Source organism: Perca flavescens, chromosome 23, assembly GCF_004354835.1.
Source record: "Perca flavescens isolate YP-PL-M2 chromosome 23, PFLA_1.0, whole genome shotgun sequence".
In the NCBI taxonomy this organism is placed as follows: Eukaryota; Metazoa; Chordata; class Actinopteri; order Perciformes; family Percidae; genus Perca; species Perca flavescens.
Window position 1 is genome coordinate 17,769,027 of NC_041353.1, and position 13,940 is coordinate 17,782,966.

Here is a 13,940-nt window from a genome sequence, read left to right on the forward strand (position 1 = left end):
TTTAGCTGGCTCTCTCGAAAGTCACTTAAGATTAAGTGCACTTACACCTGTGTTAATCTACTTACAATGTAGCTGATATTACCAACAATTACTCTAACCCTTATATTGTGTTAAGGTCAATTTTGACCAGTTTTCAAGTTCAGATATGTAAAAACTACCATTTCCTCTTTTTTTTTTACTGGAACAAGGCTTCTTGATATCCTCAGACATGGCTATTCTAACACAACAAAAGTTGGTTTGAAATATGAGTAAATTGTAAATGTCTCTTAAAAAAAGTAAAATATTGACGGTTGTGGGATGCTTTGTAGATGAAAAAGTTAAATCACGGGTCAAATTTGACCCGCAAACACAAAAAATGTGTGCAGCATTTGAACACATTACAAGGGTTAAGTGGTTAAACACACACACACACACACACACACACACACACACACACACACACACACACACACACACACACACACACACACACACACACACACAATGTGGGCTAACCTCCAGAGAAGGTGAGCTGAATCTGCTCGTCAATGATCTCCAGAGCGATGAAGTCGTGTTTTTCATTGAATCTGCCGTTGTAGAGAAGTAGAGCATTTCTCTCTCTGGTAGCAAACCTGCAGAGACAGACGGGATTTTAGATTCTTTTTCAACCCCAAAATGGAAATACAGTATTTTAAAGCTACAAAATAGCATTGCTTTTGCTGTATAAAGAATTCATTTATCCCAGCTGAACGTACAAAATGAGAAATAAAATGATATTCAGATTTGTCGCACACAAAGCGTTGATTGGATTCCAACTGTGTTTCTCTGCTCTGCTCTCACGTTTCCTGTCACATTTCTAAGCACCAATCCAACTCAAACAGACCGGGACTGAACGGTTGAAGGCCTTGCAGATAGCTTTATGATGAAAGGGCAGAGGAGCTCTTGAGGAAAAGACACTTGGAAAGGAAAGGCAGGATGTGGGAAGCCAATGGGCCGCAGAGAGGAAACAGCTCCCCTGCCTTGGATGTGTCCACGTGTGAGAGAGGGAGAAAGACCTGGTAAATATCTACTCATGAGTGTGCTCTACGAGGGTGCAAAATTTGCATGTGGAGCTGTTTGTGCGTGTATGTTCTTAGTTTAAGGTGAGGGCAGAGGAGTCAGCCGGCAGATGCCAGGGAGTCCGGCAGAGCAGGAAGTCAGGATGGCTGTAGGCAAACACTGATAAGGGAAACTCATCACAAAGCCTTTCCTGTTTTCACCGCATTGCAAACCTTTCTCACCATCACCGTGTCGACAAACTCGCATTATCAAACTCATCTTACCTTATACCGTTAACGAAACGTGATACAAGTTTTTCTCCACATAATATTTACTGTGGCACAAACTTGCTGAGCCAGGGTTATTTTCCTTCACCAGTTTCACAAGCACACCTCATAACACTAACATTGTGCACATTGGCTGATGGACTGTGTGTGTGTGTCTTTTGTTTTTACTCCCATTTGTGTGTGCAAGTGCTACTGCGAGGGACACAATGGAAAAGTGTGTACATGTCTCGACACACCCCAGTTGACACCCTTTAGCTCACCGAACTTAACTGTTCATTTGTTCAGCTCCTCACACTCTCCAAATCACCGTTTACTACACACACTGTTACAAGTAGCACATACTGCTGTTGCTGTGCAGTGAAAAAGTGTGTGGTGCAGCAAAGAAAGCAAATATAATCCAGAAAGCTTCATAGCCACGATTTTATCTTCAGAATACTCTTCAAAATATAATATATTACTTGAATGTTGTGGCTATTCCAATTTTTTAAGAGCGATACTCTGGATTTAAAGAGTTTAAGTATAATGTTAATGTCTCCTTTGTTAGTCTTTAAGGCCCACAATGCTAACGTAGGTTTCAATCGTTAGCATGGTACCTATTGGCATTGTCCTCAGTCTTTTAGCATTATATCATGTATGTAGCCACCAAATGCATATTCAAGAGCCCTTTTTACAAGATTCTCGTTTTTAAAACAAGCTCAAATCGTAAGATCGTTTAAAAGTTAGCTGGAGACAGCTAAAGATAGCTGATTTATTTAGCTAGCCTTAGAGTAAACAACAACAAAATCTGCCAGTAGCTGTAACTGTAGCTGGCAGATTTGATGAGCTAACGCTAGCTAAATGAATACGCTAACTTTATCCGTCTCTAGCTAACTTGAGAAGAAACTTGAGGTAAAAGTGATAACAATAAAGGACCAGAAAAAAATCCTAACAATTTCAAGTGGTAAATCTGCCACAGTTCTCATTGTAAATGTTGCTGTGCGAGAACTACTGTAAATGCTTGACAGATAAATCAACAGTAATGGGGGAGTGAGTTACCTTTCATCCATTTCATCCTTTTCAGCCATACATAGCTAGTTATTTGGAAGAATTGGATGACACTTTGTGTTAATAGGTAAATTAAAAGGAAGAAAAAAAAGTTAGAAGGAACAGCGGAAGGAAGGCAAGTACTCACGTGAAGGAGACGGTGAAGTGGAACCTTTGCCGCAGGCCTTTAAAGGTGATGAAGGACTGTCCGGGGAAGCTGCGGGTGGTCATCTCACAGTACGGCTTCTCGAACTCCCCTGGTGAACACTGGCACATGAAACCACCTGCAAGCCGGTTGACGCACTTGCCGCCGTTTTTACACACGCCGGGTACACACCGGCCTGATGATGCATTCAGCTCACAGTGCTCGCCTATGAGAAGAAAGGGTAATTCAGTTTAGCATATGTTCTGAGCTGTGTTATTATTATTTATTTATTTTTTTAACTGGGGTTGACACCTTCACTGCTGCCTTGGTTTGAACAGGTAAATAGCGTCATATGTACTAAGACAACACTGTGTTGTCTGTAGATATGAGTTGTATATTGCATTTGCAGTGCAATGTGAATGATAAATGACCTGTCATCACATCATCTCATCATTTTATAACATCATTTTATCTTCTTTGTGAAGCATGCTGTCCACCGTTGACTGAAATACAGATGCCTCATCTGTCTGGAATCCAGTTGTTTTAACAAGATGCCTTTGATAAGTCGAGCACATTATACAACAGAGTTAACGTTATGTTGTTAAGGCCTCTTTTAACATCTCCATCTTAACAACAACAAAGACCTGTTTATAGGCCTTTTTCCAGTAAGCGCAGCTCTGAGCCACAATGTAATTTGGCCATATTTGGAGAGAAGAGAGAGGATGGAAGATAAAGAGGAGTATTGGAGCATGGAAAGGGAGTGACAAGACTTAGTCAAAGACAGGGATGAGACATTCCTCCATGAAGTCAAATCCATGGCTGAATTCATGCTGATACTTTTGTCAGCTAAATCCCTCTTAGCGTCACTCTAGCTTGGGTTTTATGAAGTTACAGAAAACATTCACTCTTTAATGAATATTCCTAAAAATTCTTTCAGATTGCGTGTTGGAATTTTTCCCTCAACCACGTCTTCAACTACTTTAAATAGCCATGTCCAGTAACTAAGGTAACATAGGCATTAACTATATAGGTCTGTGTGATCAATCATCAGTGCATTAATATGCATGCATGCCGCCCAGCTTTGAACACATTGCATACCCTAATGTCAGTGGAGACATGTTGTCTCCGTTTTAGAAGGGATTTCTCCCAATATGACTGTTGAAAGATTGTACAAAACAGTTTGGCTAGGAATAAGCCCTTTTTTGCTGAGGGGCCGATACTATAATTTGACTTTGAAGGTACCCTGTGGACTTTTTCACCAAACGTAGGGTTTATTTTGTATCATGCAAGCAAAGGAGGACGCAGACAGGTCCATCCAATGACTGACCAGTGGCATCAGTTGAGGCGCATAACGCCTGCAGCCATAAGCCCATTCTCTGTTGATTAACCTGGACCACCCATCTTGGCTCTGAACCAATCTTTATGTAGTTTTGCCTGGCTTCCTATTGGGAGTTGGTCAAATCCTCCAGGAGACAACAACAAGCTAACAAGGAGGCTAGGGTGGAGGAATGGCTCTACGGGGTTGTGTGTGCTAGCTGCCATTTGCACTAGGAAATGTCATAAGTCTGTCCTTCACTAAATAACTCGAAGGCTGCATGTTGATATGGCATGTATAATATTACATGATCTAATTCAGTTGATTGCTGTAGTGGGTCTTGCCATGGGAAATTCCTCCTAAATGACCATGTGGCCCTAGTTCAGTTTCCTGGCTCGGCTCATATAAATTCCTCCACTAATACACCAGCAGTCCTCTTTCTGACTGGAAATATTATTTGTGATGGGTGCCTCTGTGTGCCATGCAGTGCTGTGTGTCACTTTCTTTCCAGACAAGATCTCTCCACCGAGGACACACACAAACCCCCAACACCACAGCCTGGAACCAGCTAATGGCCCTTCTCTCCTCAGCATAATCCTTTATTCCGATGGGGAATTATAAGGATCTGTTTCCCCGTATTGTAGGAAACCCAAGGAGGACAGATCGGGCCCCCTTGTCATCAGCCCCATAATGGCCCCTGATGGGCCCTAACTATCTGGAGTTGAACTGTGACCTTCAAAGAGGGGATGTAGGTAAGAAAAATGTGATGGGTGAGTGGAGAAGATGGAGACGGGGAGCGAGAGGAGAAGGCGAGAGAGGGCCAGTGAGTGACAAAGGCAGGTATGATCAGGTAATTGCATCAGATAAGATATAGAGGAAGAGAAGGTAGAGTGTTGGGAGGGACAGAAGAGAGAAAGGATGACGGCTGTTAGAGGTCTCTATTAGGGAGAGACAGAGAAGCAGAGACAGTCAGTCAGCTATCAGATGTACAAGGGGGAAGTATGGCAGCAAGATCAGTGACATTGGGGAAATATTTCGCAAAGTGATTTCAATGGGAATGATGAAAGCTGCCAAAGCTCATCTACCGTGTGAATTTTGTGCAGAGTAGAGTTCAGGGTTCTTTATCCTTTTTTCTCTAAATCAGTTTTTGATCAGTTTGAATATTTTCATGCTCGCATTGTTTACATCCATGCTTGCTGGCTAGCGGGCTTCTTCTTCCTTTCTTCCCCTGATCTGTTGATTCTTGACACTGTGTCTCCATTCTTTTGGCTCACTGATTTATGAGAACTGAATGTTTACTTGCTAATAATCTTGACTGATACCAAAAACCTGTTTCTCTATGTGTTTTTCTCTCAAAACAATGATAGAGGGACACAACACTTTGGAACAATAGGCATGGGTAATACTTTTAAGTAGCGTAGAAACAATGCGGATTATAGGGGGACAAATTTAAAATTTCCATGTAGAAAGGAAGATCTACCCTTTTCTACTGTAATGCCTTCACACAGTGCTTACATGTCCTAATATTAAGACAATTCTAATGATGATTCTAGTGATATCTGAGATCTGGTTTAAGTGAATGGGTTTAGTGATATCTGAGATCTGGTTTGACCAGCGTAGTCAGCATTCCGTACACCTCTATACAGCAATAAATCTACTGTGTGTGTGTGTGTGTGTGTGTGTGTGTGTGTGTGTGTGTGTGTGTGTGTGTGTGTGTGTGTGTGTGTGTGTGTGTGTGTGTGTGTGTGTGTGTGTACGTGGCTATACCTACTGTACTACAAAGCATATTTTCCCTTCCTACACTGGGGTCGACCTCAAGCTACAAAAATAGGTGCTGAGAGCTTTTACAACCTGCCAGTGCGGTTTGGCAATTTTGTACGAGTCGTCAAAACCTTTGTCAGAAAGAATATGAGCCCTTGCACATTGACAGAAGTTTTCTTCTCTGGTGGCTTTAATACGCACAGGCTATTATCACATATGTGTGATTTGTATTAAGCACCATATAGGTAAGTTAAGATCTTTTTTCCCCCCAATAATCAAAACGCTTTTAAAATATCACAATAATTTCTTGTACTTTGACATCTCTCCAATTATATGCAAGCTACAAAAAATGCCAGTAGGCTATATGTGTCAAAAGGTTCTAAAAGTTGACACAAACATCATATGTAGATTTGATGGAAGATTATCTTGAAAGTGTGGGTCTTTTGTAACAAATGCTTTTGTAATTGCACAGAAAATCCTGACAGTGTTGGTGCAAAAGAGAGATACAACCAGGATCTGTATGTCATAAACTGCAAAAAAAAATCACCATCATAACAAGTCAGTTATTCTGTAACTGGGTCCGAGTAGAAAAACTGAACACTAAGATAATTTATTTTGACTTGTTTTTAAAGAAAAATTGCAGTGATTTATTACATTTTCTTTTCTTTTTTGCCATGTAGACAACTTACCCGTGAAGTCTTCCAGGCACTCGCAGGTGTACCCTCCCTCTCTGCTGCGGCATCTCCCGTTGTTCATGCACGGTCCTGAGTAGCAGAGGTCGATCTCGGTCTCGCAGTAGTCGCCGGTGAAACCCAGCGGACAGCGGCAGCGCAGCCCGTTGATGGGGTGGATGGGCCGAAACAGAACCGTGTCGGAGGCGATGAATGGCGGGGAGCTGTCAAACTTCAGCACCGACACACACTTCATGTAGTTCTCACAGGGCTCCCGCAGGCAGATGTTGTCGTCAAATGGCAACACCTGGAGAGAGAAAAAGAAATCTCTTTAAAAATGCTAGTTCAGTTTATGAAGAGAATTAAAGAAAATTTGCACATGTGCATTTATATGTGTCTGTATACATATGTGTGTTACCTCCTGAGAGGAGATCAGCCTGAGCAGAGTCCTGTTGAGGTAGATCTGCTCCTGCAGGTCCTCAGAAGGGAAGAAGGTCCCTTTCCCCGGGACGCCCCCGGGCTGCAGCGCCGAAAAGGTTACGTTGAGGATGGAGCCCTGCACGTCGGTGTCGTTTTGGATGTTGAACACGAACACTGCCTCCCGTTTGGTGGAGAGCACAGCCGCCACGCCCTCCAGGAAGAGGCTGAGCAGGGGAGAGAGGAAGCGCTCCTGGGACATGTTCTCCAGACGCACCGTGATGCTGTTGGTCAACATGTCGTCCGTGATGACGGTGACACGCAGCGTGCAGAGGGCCACGACCCGATGGATACCATCTGAAATAGAGAGAGAGAGAGAGAGAGCAGACATTTTAACGTTTGCACACTCGCAAAATGGCAGCTCTGAGTGGCAGTGAAGGTTAACATGGCGACAAGTTGATAGAAAACAGATTAAACGATACAAAAGCGCAAAGACAAGCAAAATGCTAAATGTGACGGAGACATGAGGCCCAGTGTGTCCTCAGGCACGAGGCCAGGTTTCAGCGAGGCGAGTGCTTTTGTTGTGATACAGTGCATATCAACAAGCCAAAGGTTGCAAATAAAAGTGAAGTAGTTGGGGAATGTCTTTTAGAATCAAAGTTATTTCAAAATAAAAGCAAAAGGGAACTAATTGTAGACCTGCATCACCGCTACTAGTACGGCAGAAATGATTTACTTCCTGTAATTGCCTGTATATAATTCTCTGACCTATTTCCTGACAAATATCATGTTACACTGAGACATTCAGAGATGTCACTGCCCCTTAATTTACTGCCGAACTGCTCCCTCTTTGTGTCTCTGGACAACTGTCTCCGTCTCCTCCACTCATGTTCATGTCAACTACCATTAGTTTGTTTATTCTTCAGTGGACAGTTTCTCAAGTGTCTCACAGTGGTCTAAATAATGTTTCTGAAAGACATATCTATATTGCATTTGTTTACATTAAAATATTTAAAAAAAAAAATACAATGGCAGATTCACCACTCAAATATTTTGTGGTAATTGTTTTCAACAATAAGGTCTTTAAGTGTTTTGTTGCTGGGAGATTTTAGTAGCTGTAGCATTAGTTCCGTGACTTTTTAATGTTTCCAGCTGACTTGGAGGAAATTGAGAAACCTGCAAACGTTTCTTAATTAGAAATATACATGATATTGTGCTAATTCAGTGCTGCGTAATGATGAAAAAATACGAATTGAGGCAAAAGCTACCTCAAGCAGAAAGTTAGCATCCCCCATGCAGAAGTAGAAATATACTTTTTCTTGCCAAAATAAAACATTTCAGGAGAAGCAGGAAAGAACTGCTAGATGGTGCTTGAACCTTAATCTATGCTGTAAATATTTGCTATGTACAGCTTCAACCCAATACTGGTTGGACCCAATCCTATCTCTTCTGCCCTCTCTACACTGCAAGCTTAACAGCTTGACTTGTGTACTACTTTGTAACACTTTTGCCGCTAGATTGAATTAAGTAGTTGCCAGTCGGAGTAGATTCGGTCTGATTCAAGCCCCGGCCGGGAGTAATTGGATCAGTATAGGATTTCTGCCCATGGGGAGGGTTACGTCTGGTCTCATACCTACTTCTGGCACAACTGTAAGCTCTGGTGCCTATGGAGGGAAACAGAAGGCTATAGGCTGGGTGAAATACAGCTGACAACAGGTGGTGAGGCCAGATGAAATTCGCAGGGGGGATAATACTGTTGAAACGGGGCAGGGAGATGGGTCGGATTGCACAGCTTTGCTGTGCCATACCGAGCATATGAGTGTGTCAAATGTGTTTCCAAGTGTGTGTGGGTTCAGGGGTGAAAGAGTTATGTTGAGGTTTCGGCCACAGGTGCCCTGTCACTCTAAGACGTATAGATAAGGTCATTTCTCAGGACCCTGAACTCTCCTTACACAGGCGCACAGTCGATCAGAGCAGGGTGTGGACAGGCCGGCTCGTCAGGCTAGTCTCAAGCTAACTGCTAACAAGACTGGAGGTCAACTCCAACTGCACTAGGACGAATAACTCACAATGGGAAGCAACATGAGGGTCAAGTAGTTCAGTGCAGCCATTCTACTACAGGTCCATGTCTGTAGTGGACATAAATCACGGTGCATGGGTGGCAACAGAGTGACAAAAAGCACACATAAAAATGCAGACATATTAACGAGTCGCTCTGCAGGACAGTGACATTAGGCAGCAGCTGGGGTATATTGGGCTGCTGGTGCTGCAATGGAGGTGCTCATTCAACACGGTGCTGAGGATCTGTTGTGCCAGTGTGTTTTTTTTTTCTCTGCAGTGCTCTGCACCTGTCTCTCCCTGTAGGTCGGGGAAAACACTGTTATCCCACTTGCCTCCAGAGATCCATCAACTGACAGTTTACACACACTCGAATACACACATTCTGCATGGACTCCTATAATGCGGCAAAGAAAGTGCATGCTGACACGATTCTGTGGATGCAATCATAATTTAGGGGGGGGAAATGCTACTTCCGCAGCTCATGCTGTTCTTTTGTTGAGTCTCTGGGTTTTTGTTACATAAAGACATACACACTTCACGCCAAGTCAAAAAATTACACCAGGTGTACAAAGTCAAATCAAATGAGTCTGTAACCAAGTGGTTACTGACATAATCTGTTATCACACACACTCACCCTTTCATTCACATTTATTTAATCTTGTTTGCTACACAAACACATAAACTACACACTGACAGCAATGCTCAGTGTAAAGGCTTTTACACGATGACTGACACGGGACTTCATCACCTATTCTACACATAAGCCAAGCTATTTCGTGACTAAGTAAACTATAGCAGATTAGCATTGCGATACAGTCAGCGCTCCAAGAATTATTAGCTTCCCAGAGTGGGAAGGACTTTGTACTGTTGGGACAGCCTTATTGGCAGAGGATGGTGGAGATGGGGGGGGGGGGGGGTGCAAGGAGAGCAATGACATCACAGAGCGCTGCGGGAGCCCAACGGAAAAGATCACAGGGTCATTGAAAGATGTGAAGCAGAATTTATGGGGCCGAAAAAGACAAGGTTGTTGCTGAGAAAATCCGATTGAGATCGCATTGGCTATGCAATCATGCAGCACCAATTATAACCCAAGTAGTGTGACATGTCAATTTTTACATACCGCTAGATAAAAGCAATATCTCTTACTCAAAACTACTTTCTGACCAATGCGAAGAATTTACAGTATATTTTAGTTGTTGCTACCTTTTCACAAGATAGCTGTTTGTTTGCTTTCTCTTTTGGGGCATCCCAACCCCACTCTATTTATAGAGCCCACCAGCTGCAAGCATGGGATCACACACACACACACGCAGAGGATGGGCTGAACCATGGAAAGGGTGTGTTACGGATAGACGCCATGGAAAAAAACATTCTATGTTTTGTAAGCATGCCATCAGACACACATATAGGCACCCACCAGCAGACGTGCACAAACAGACTCACGGGTTTAACAGGAATTACTACTACTGAGAGCGTTTTAATAGATGACGCTGTGCGTTTAAACAAGCATCAAAGCTGCTGCGTAATCTCAACTCTTTTGAAGTATCATGGGTGAATTGTTTATTAACTGTACATATCCCCTTATCTCGATTATCTGGCATATTTGCAAGCGTCCAAACACTCACTGGTTAGCCCTTGCGAAGCTCAGCAATGTGTTCACTGCACATTATGGTTTGGTTATTGCACTTTTACAGCCGTATAGACATGAATCTAATGATTATGATGTATCAAACACATTGATTGGAATCAGTTAGTTTGTAGTTGGTATTAAGTGAGGTGTAGGTGGTTTTTAATTATTGACAAAAACAAAAAGGAGATAGGCCACACATAGAGTCCTGCATTGTAGGTGGTAAGGGCTGCAGAGGTGATAAGAGCTGCTAATGGCCCGTGAATCAAGCCGCAAACATGACACGCTTGTGTTTGCGTATGGGAACAAATGACCACACACTCACACGCACACGCACACACACTTTTAACATGTTAAACCTATGTCTCACCTGTGCTTTTGCTAAAGCAGCTCATATCAGTTTGGTAAGGATACTGTATTCTAATGTCGAGGGAGACGGAGGAAGAAGAGGAGTGTGTACTGGAAGACAAAATGCAAATGAAGGCCTGACTCTCGACTGTCAGCTCTGTGAACTTTTGTTTGGCAGAACTCTGGGCGCACACACACGCACGCACGCACGCACGCACGCACGCACGCACGCACGCACGCACGCACGCACGCGCACGCACACACACACACACACACACACACACACACACACACACACACACACACACACACACACACACACACACACACACACACACACACACACACACACACACACACACACACACACACACACACACACACACACACACAGGTGTCCTTCTGTGGTTTGTGCTCGTCGTAACCAACCTAAATTGTTGACACACATTCTGTCCAGCTGTCACTGTATAGGACACACACATAAATACAGACACACAGACAGACAGACACACATACACACACACACACACACACACACACACACACACACATATATACAGTACAATTGATTCATTAATTTTCAAATTCATAGTTCTTCCTGGTTCTTTCTAAAATAAGGCTATTGGTTGACATACTGACACTATTGCTAAACATTACATGTCTGAGGTCCTCATCTTAAAACATAACATTATTGAAGATAATTCGAGGCTGGGCATTTCTTTTTGTAATGTATTCATATTGGCTTGCAGATACGGAGACAACTCTGGTGGCCACCCCCCTTGCCCAAATGTGAAAAATCAACAAGGCAAGGGTGTTTAGTCAGTTAGTGAGGGGGACGGTCAGTAAAACAGCAGAAAACAAGACAAGACATTTGTAGCTGTGCCAGGTTTAAGCGAGGTGACAGGCCCACCAGAGAGACACACTTCACCCCATTCACACACAATTTCTGCCCTCCTAAAAACCCACTGAAAGGTTAAATCCAGGCTATGCATTCATCTCCGATAACAGGCCGCTGCTTTCATTTCATTCATCTAGATTTACAGTCTTTACTTGTTTTGTTTATTGCTGCTTTTTTTCCTGCTATACAGAAAACATCTGAAAATACCCAACCTGGAACTATCCCTTCCTTCAGCGCTTTCTCAGCTGATGAAGTTATTTCCATCCTGCTGACATTTATCATGACTAAAGAGAATGGTAATTGAGAGCTTAAAATGTTACAAGCTCAAGGGAGGCCTGCCATTATAAAGGCAGAAGGCCTGTACGAAAAGGCATACAAAAAGATTCCCTGCCATTTTTTCACCTTGCAAGACTTTTTTACTGCACAGTTAAGTTTTACAGCAGAGCAGCCAATGAAAACTGCTGTCGGGTACTTTTAAATGCCCAAGAGCAGCGGACAACTTTCTCCCCCGTCTCTCTCTTTTCCTCACTCACTTCTGAAGAAAAGGTTTCAAATATTTGAATCAATACAAAGCCTGTAACCTGAGAGGCTTCCAGCCAATCGCTGGGAAGAAACTCAACTGTCAGCTCCACCTTATTGGACACACCTGAACACCCCCCCAGACTATCAGGAAGGGCAAACAAACACCAAGCCTGACTTTAGAGGTGATCAAACACACACACATGCACACAAACACACACACACACACACACACACACACACACACACACACACACACACACACACACACACACACACACACTTTGAACAGTACAATTTGGCAACATTTTTCCTTCTCTTTTCTTTTTTGTTTCCAATAAAACATCACAGGGATAGGAAACGCTGCCCAAAACAATAACTTTCAATAAAAAAACTTTCTTCCTCGTCTTTCTGTTTATCCTCTTATTTCTCTATATCTCTCTTTTTGTGTGCACATGCTCCATTAAAACATTTGACTTTTTTCCTCAAGGGGAAGCATTGCCCACAATAGTAATTCCAAAGGTTCTGTTCAGAGGCCAACAAGGTCTCATCTCCCTTTCTCTCTTTTACTCTCTCATGGCAACAAGCGCCAACATCAGATCACATATCAGCAGCTTCCAGACACGCTGACAGACATCCTGTATGCTGGAAGAAGAGGGAAATCACCCAGCAAAACTGGAGTGAACTTAATCAAAGCACTGGCAATCAAAATGACGTGAAGCCAGATCGACATAAATGAAAGATGAAGAGAAAAGAAGAGATTATTGAGAGCAGGAAATGTTTCTTCTCATTCTTGCTGAGAGTTAGATGAGAAGATTGACACCACACACCACACTGTCTGTCTGCTAAATATGAAGCTACAGCTAGCAGCCGGCTAGCTTAGCATAAGGACTGGAAAAAGGGGAGAAACAGCATGTCTGGCTGACCAAAGGTTACAGAAACCACCTACCAGCCCCTCTAAAGCTCACTAATTAACATGTTATATTTTGTTTGTTTAATCGGTACAAAAATTGATGCAATAACGACAGGATTACACCTAGTTGTGTTAACTTTTGGACAGACCCAGGCTAGCTGTCGCCACCTGCTTCCGCTCTTTACGCTCAGCTAAGCTAACTGGCTCTAGCTTCATATCTAGTGGACAGATATGAGAGTGGTATCTCATTCTTATCCAACTTTTGGCACGGAAGCTAATAAAGCGTATTGTGAAAATTGCAGTTCCAAGTCAAAGCTATACCTGAATGTGCAACTGGAGCAAAAGTTGGATCCAACAAAGAATCTGGAGGAAAACTGCCCAGGAGGAGTAAGAAAAAAAAAACTGGGAGGTATAATAGCAGTCATTATAACACTGTTTTACATATTCCCATCATAGTGTATGATTTTTAATCATTTAGCTTGTTTAGCTTTATCCATATAATGCAGTTGTGATTTCAAATGCAAACAAAAGTTAACCAAGGGTAGATGAGTAACCACAGGAATGCCCACGGCAGCAGGTTAACAGAGAAAAAAAAAAAGAGATTTACGGGTTCTCAGAAATAAATCTATAGGACCAGACTCCTGCTGTATTTTATTTCATGACCGGTTTGACATCAAAGGACTACAATTCTAGCAATCTGATTTATTGAGGAATAACAAAGCTAAAAGTTTAAGGTTGTTGCACAAGTACAATCACGGCTAGGAACACCTTGCTGCCACTTTAATCGCAGCTTTACATAATTATTGACAGAGCTGTGACTCTACTCTACAACCTCTGTCAGCTTACACTCAACACTGCAGAGCTTCTATCTGCTGGCACTCACAAATGTGTGTGTGTGTGAGTACACTCGCTCGTATCTGGAAGCACTCAGCGAAAGA

The 13,940-nt window shown here is 42.8% G+C and overlaps 1 protein-coding gene across 3 annotated transcripts in view; it reads right to left on the reverse strand.

Moving 5' to 3' along the window:
• Positions 1–13,940, reverse strand: part of celsr1a (cadherin EGF LAG seven-pass G-type receptor 1a) — a 93,761-nt gene that overhangs the window by 49,635 nt on the left and 30,186 nt on the right. For all 3 annotated transcript variants that reach the window (XM_028570848.1, XM_028570846.1, XM_028570847.1), the window contains exons 2-5: positions 6,638–6,993; positions 6,238–6,526; positions 2,476–2,698; positions 496–611 (exon numbers count right to left, since the gene is read on the reverse strand). In XM_028570848.1, coding sequence (XP_028426649.1) covers positions 496–611; positions 2,476–2,698; positions 6,238–6,526; positions 6,638–6,993 — 984 coding nt within the window. The remainder of the gene's footprint in view (positions 1–495; positions 612–2,475; positions 2,699–6,237; positions 6,527–6,637; positions 6,994–13,940) is intronic.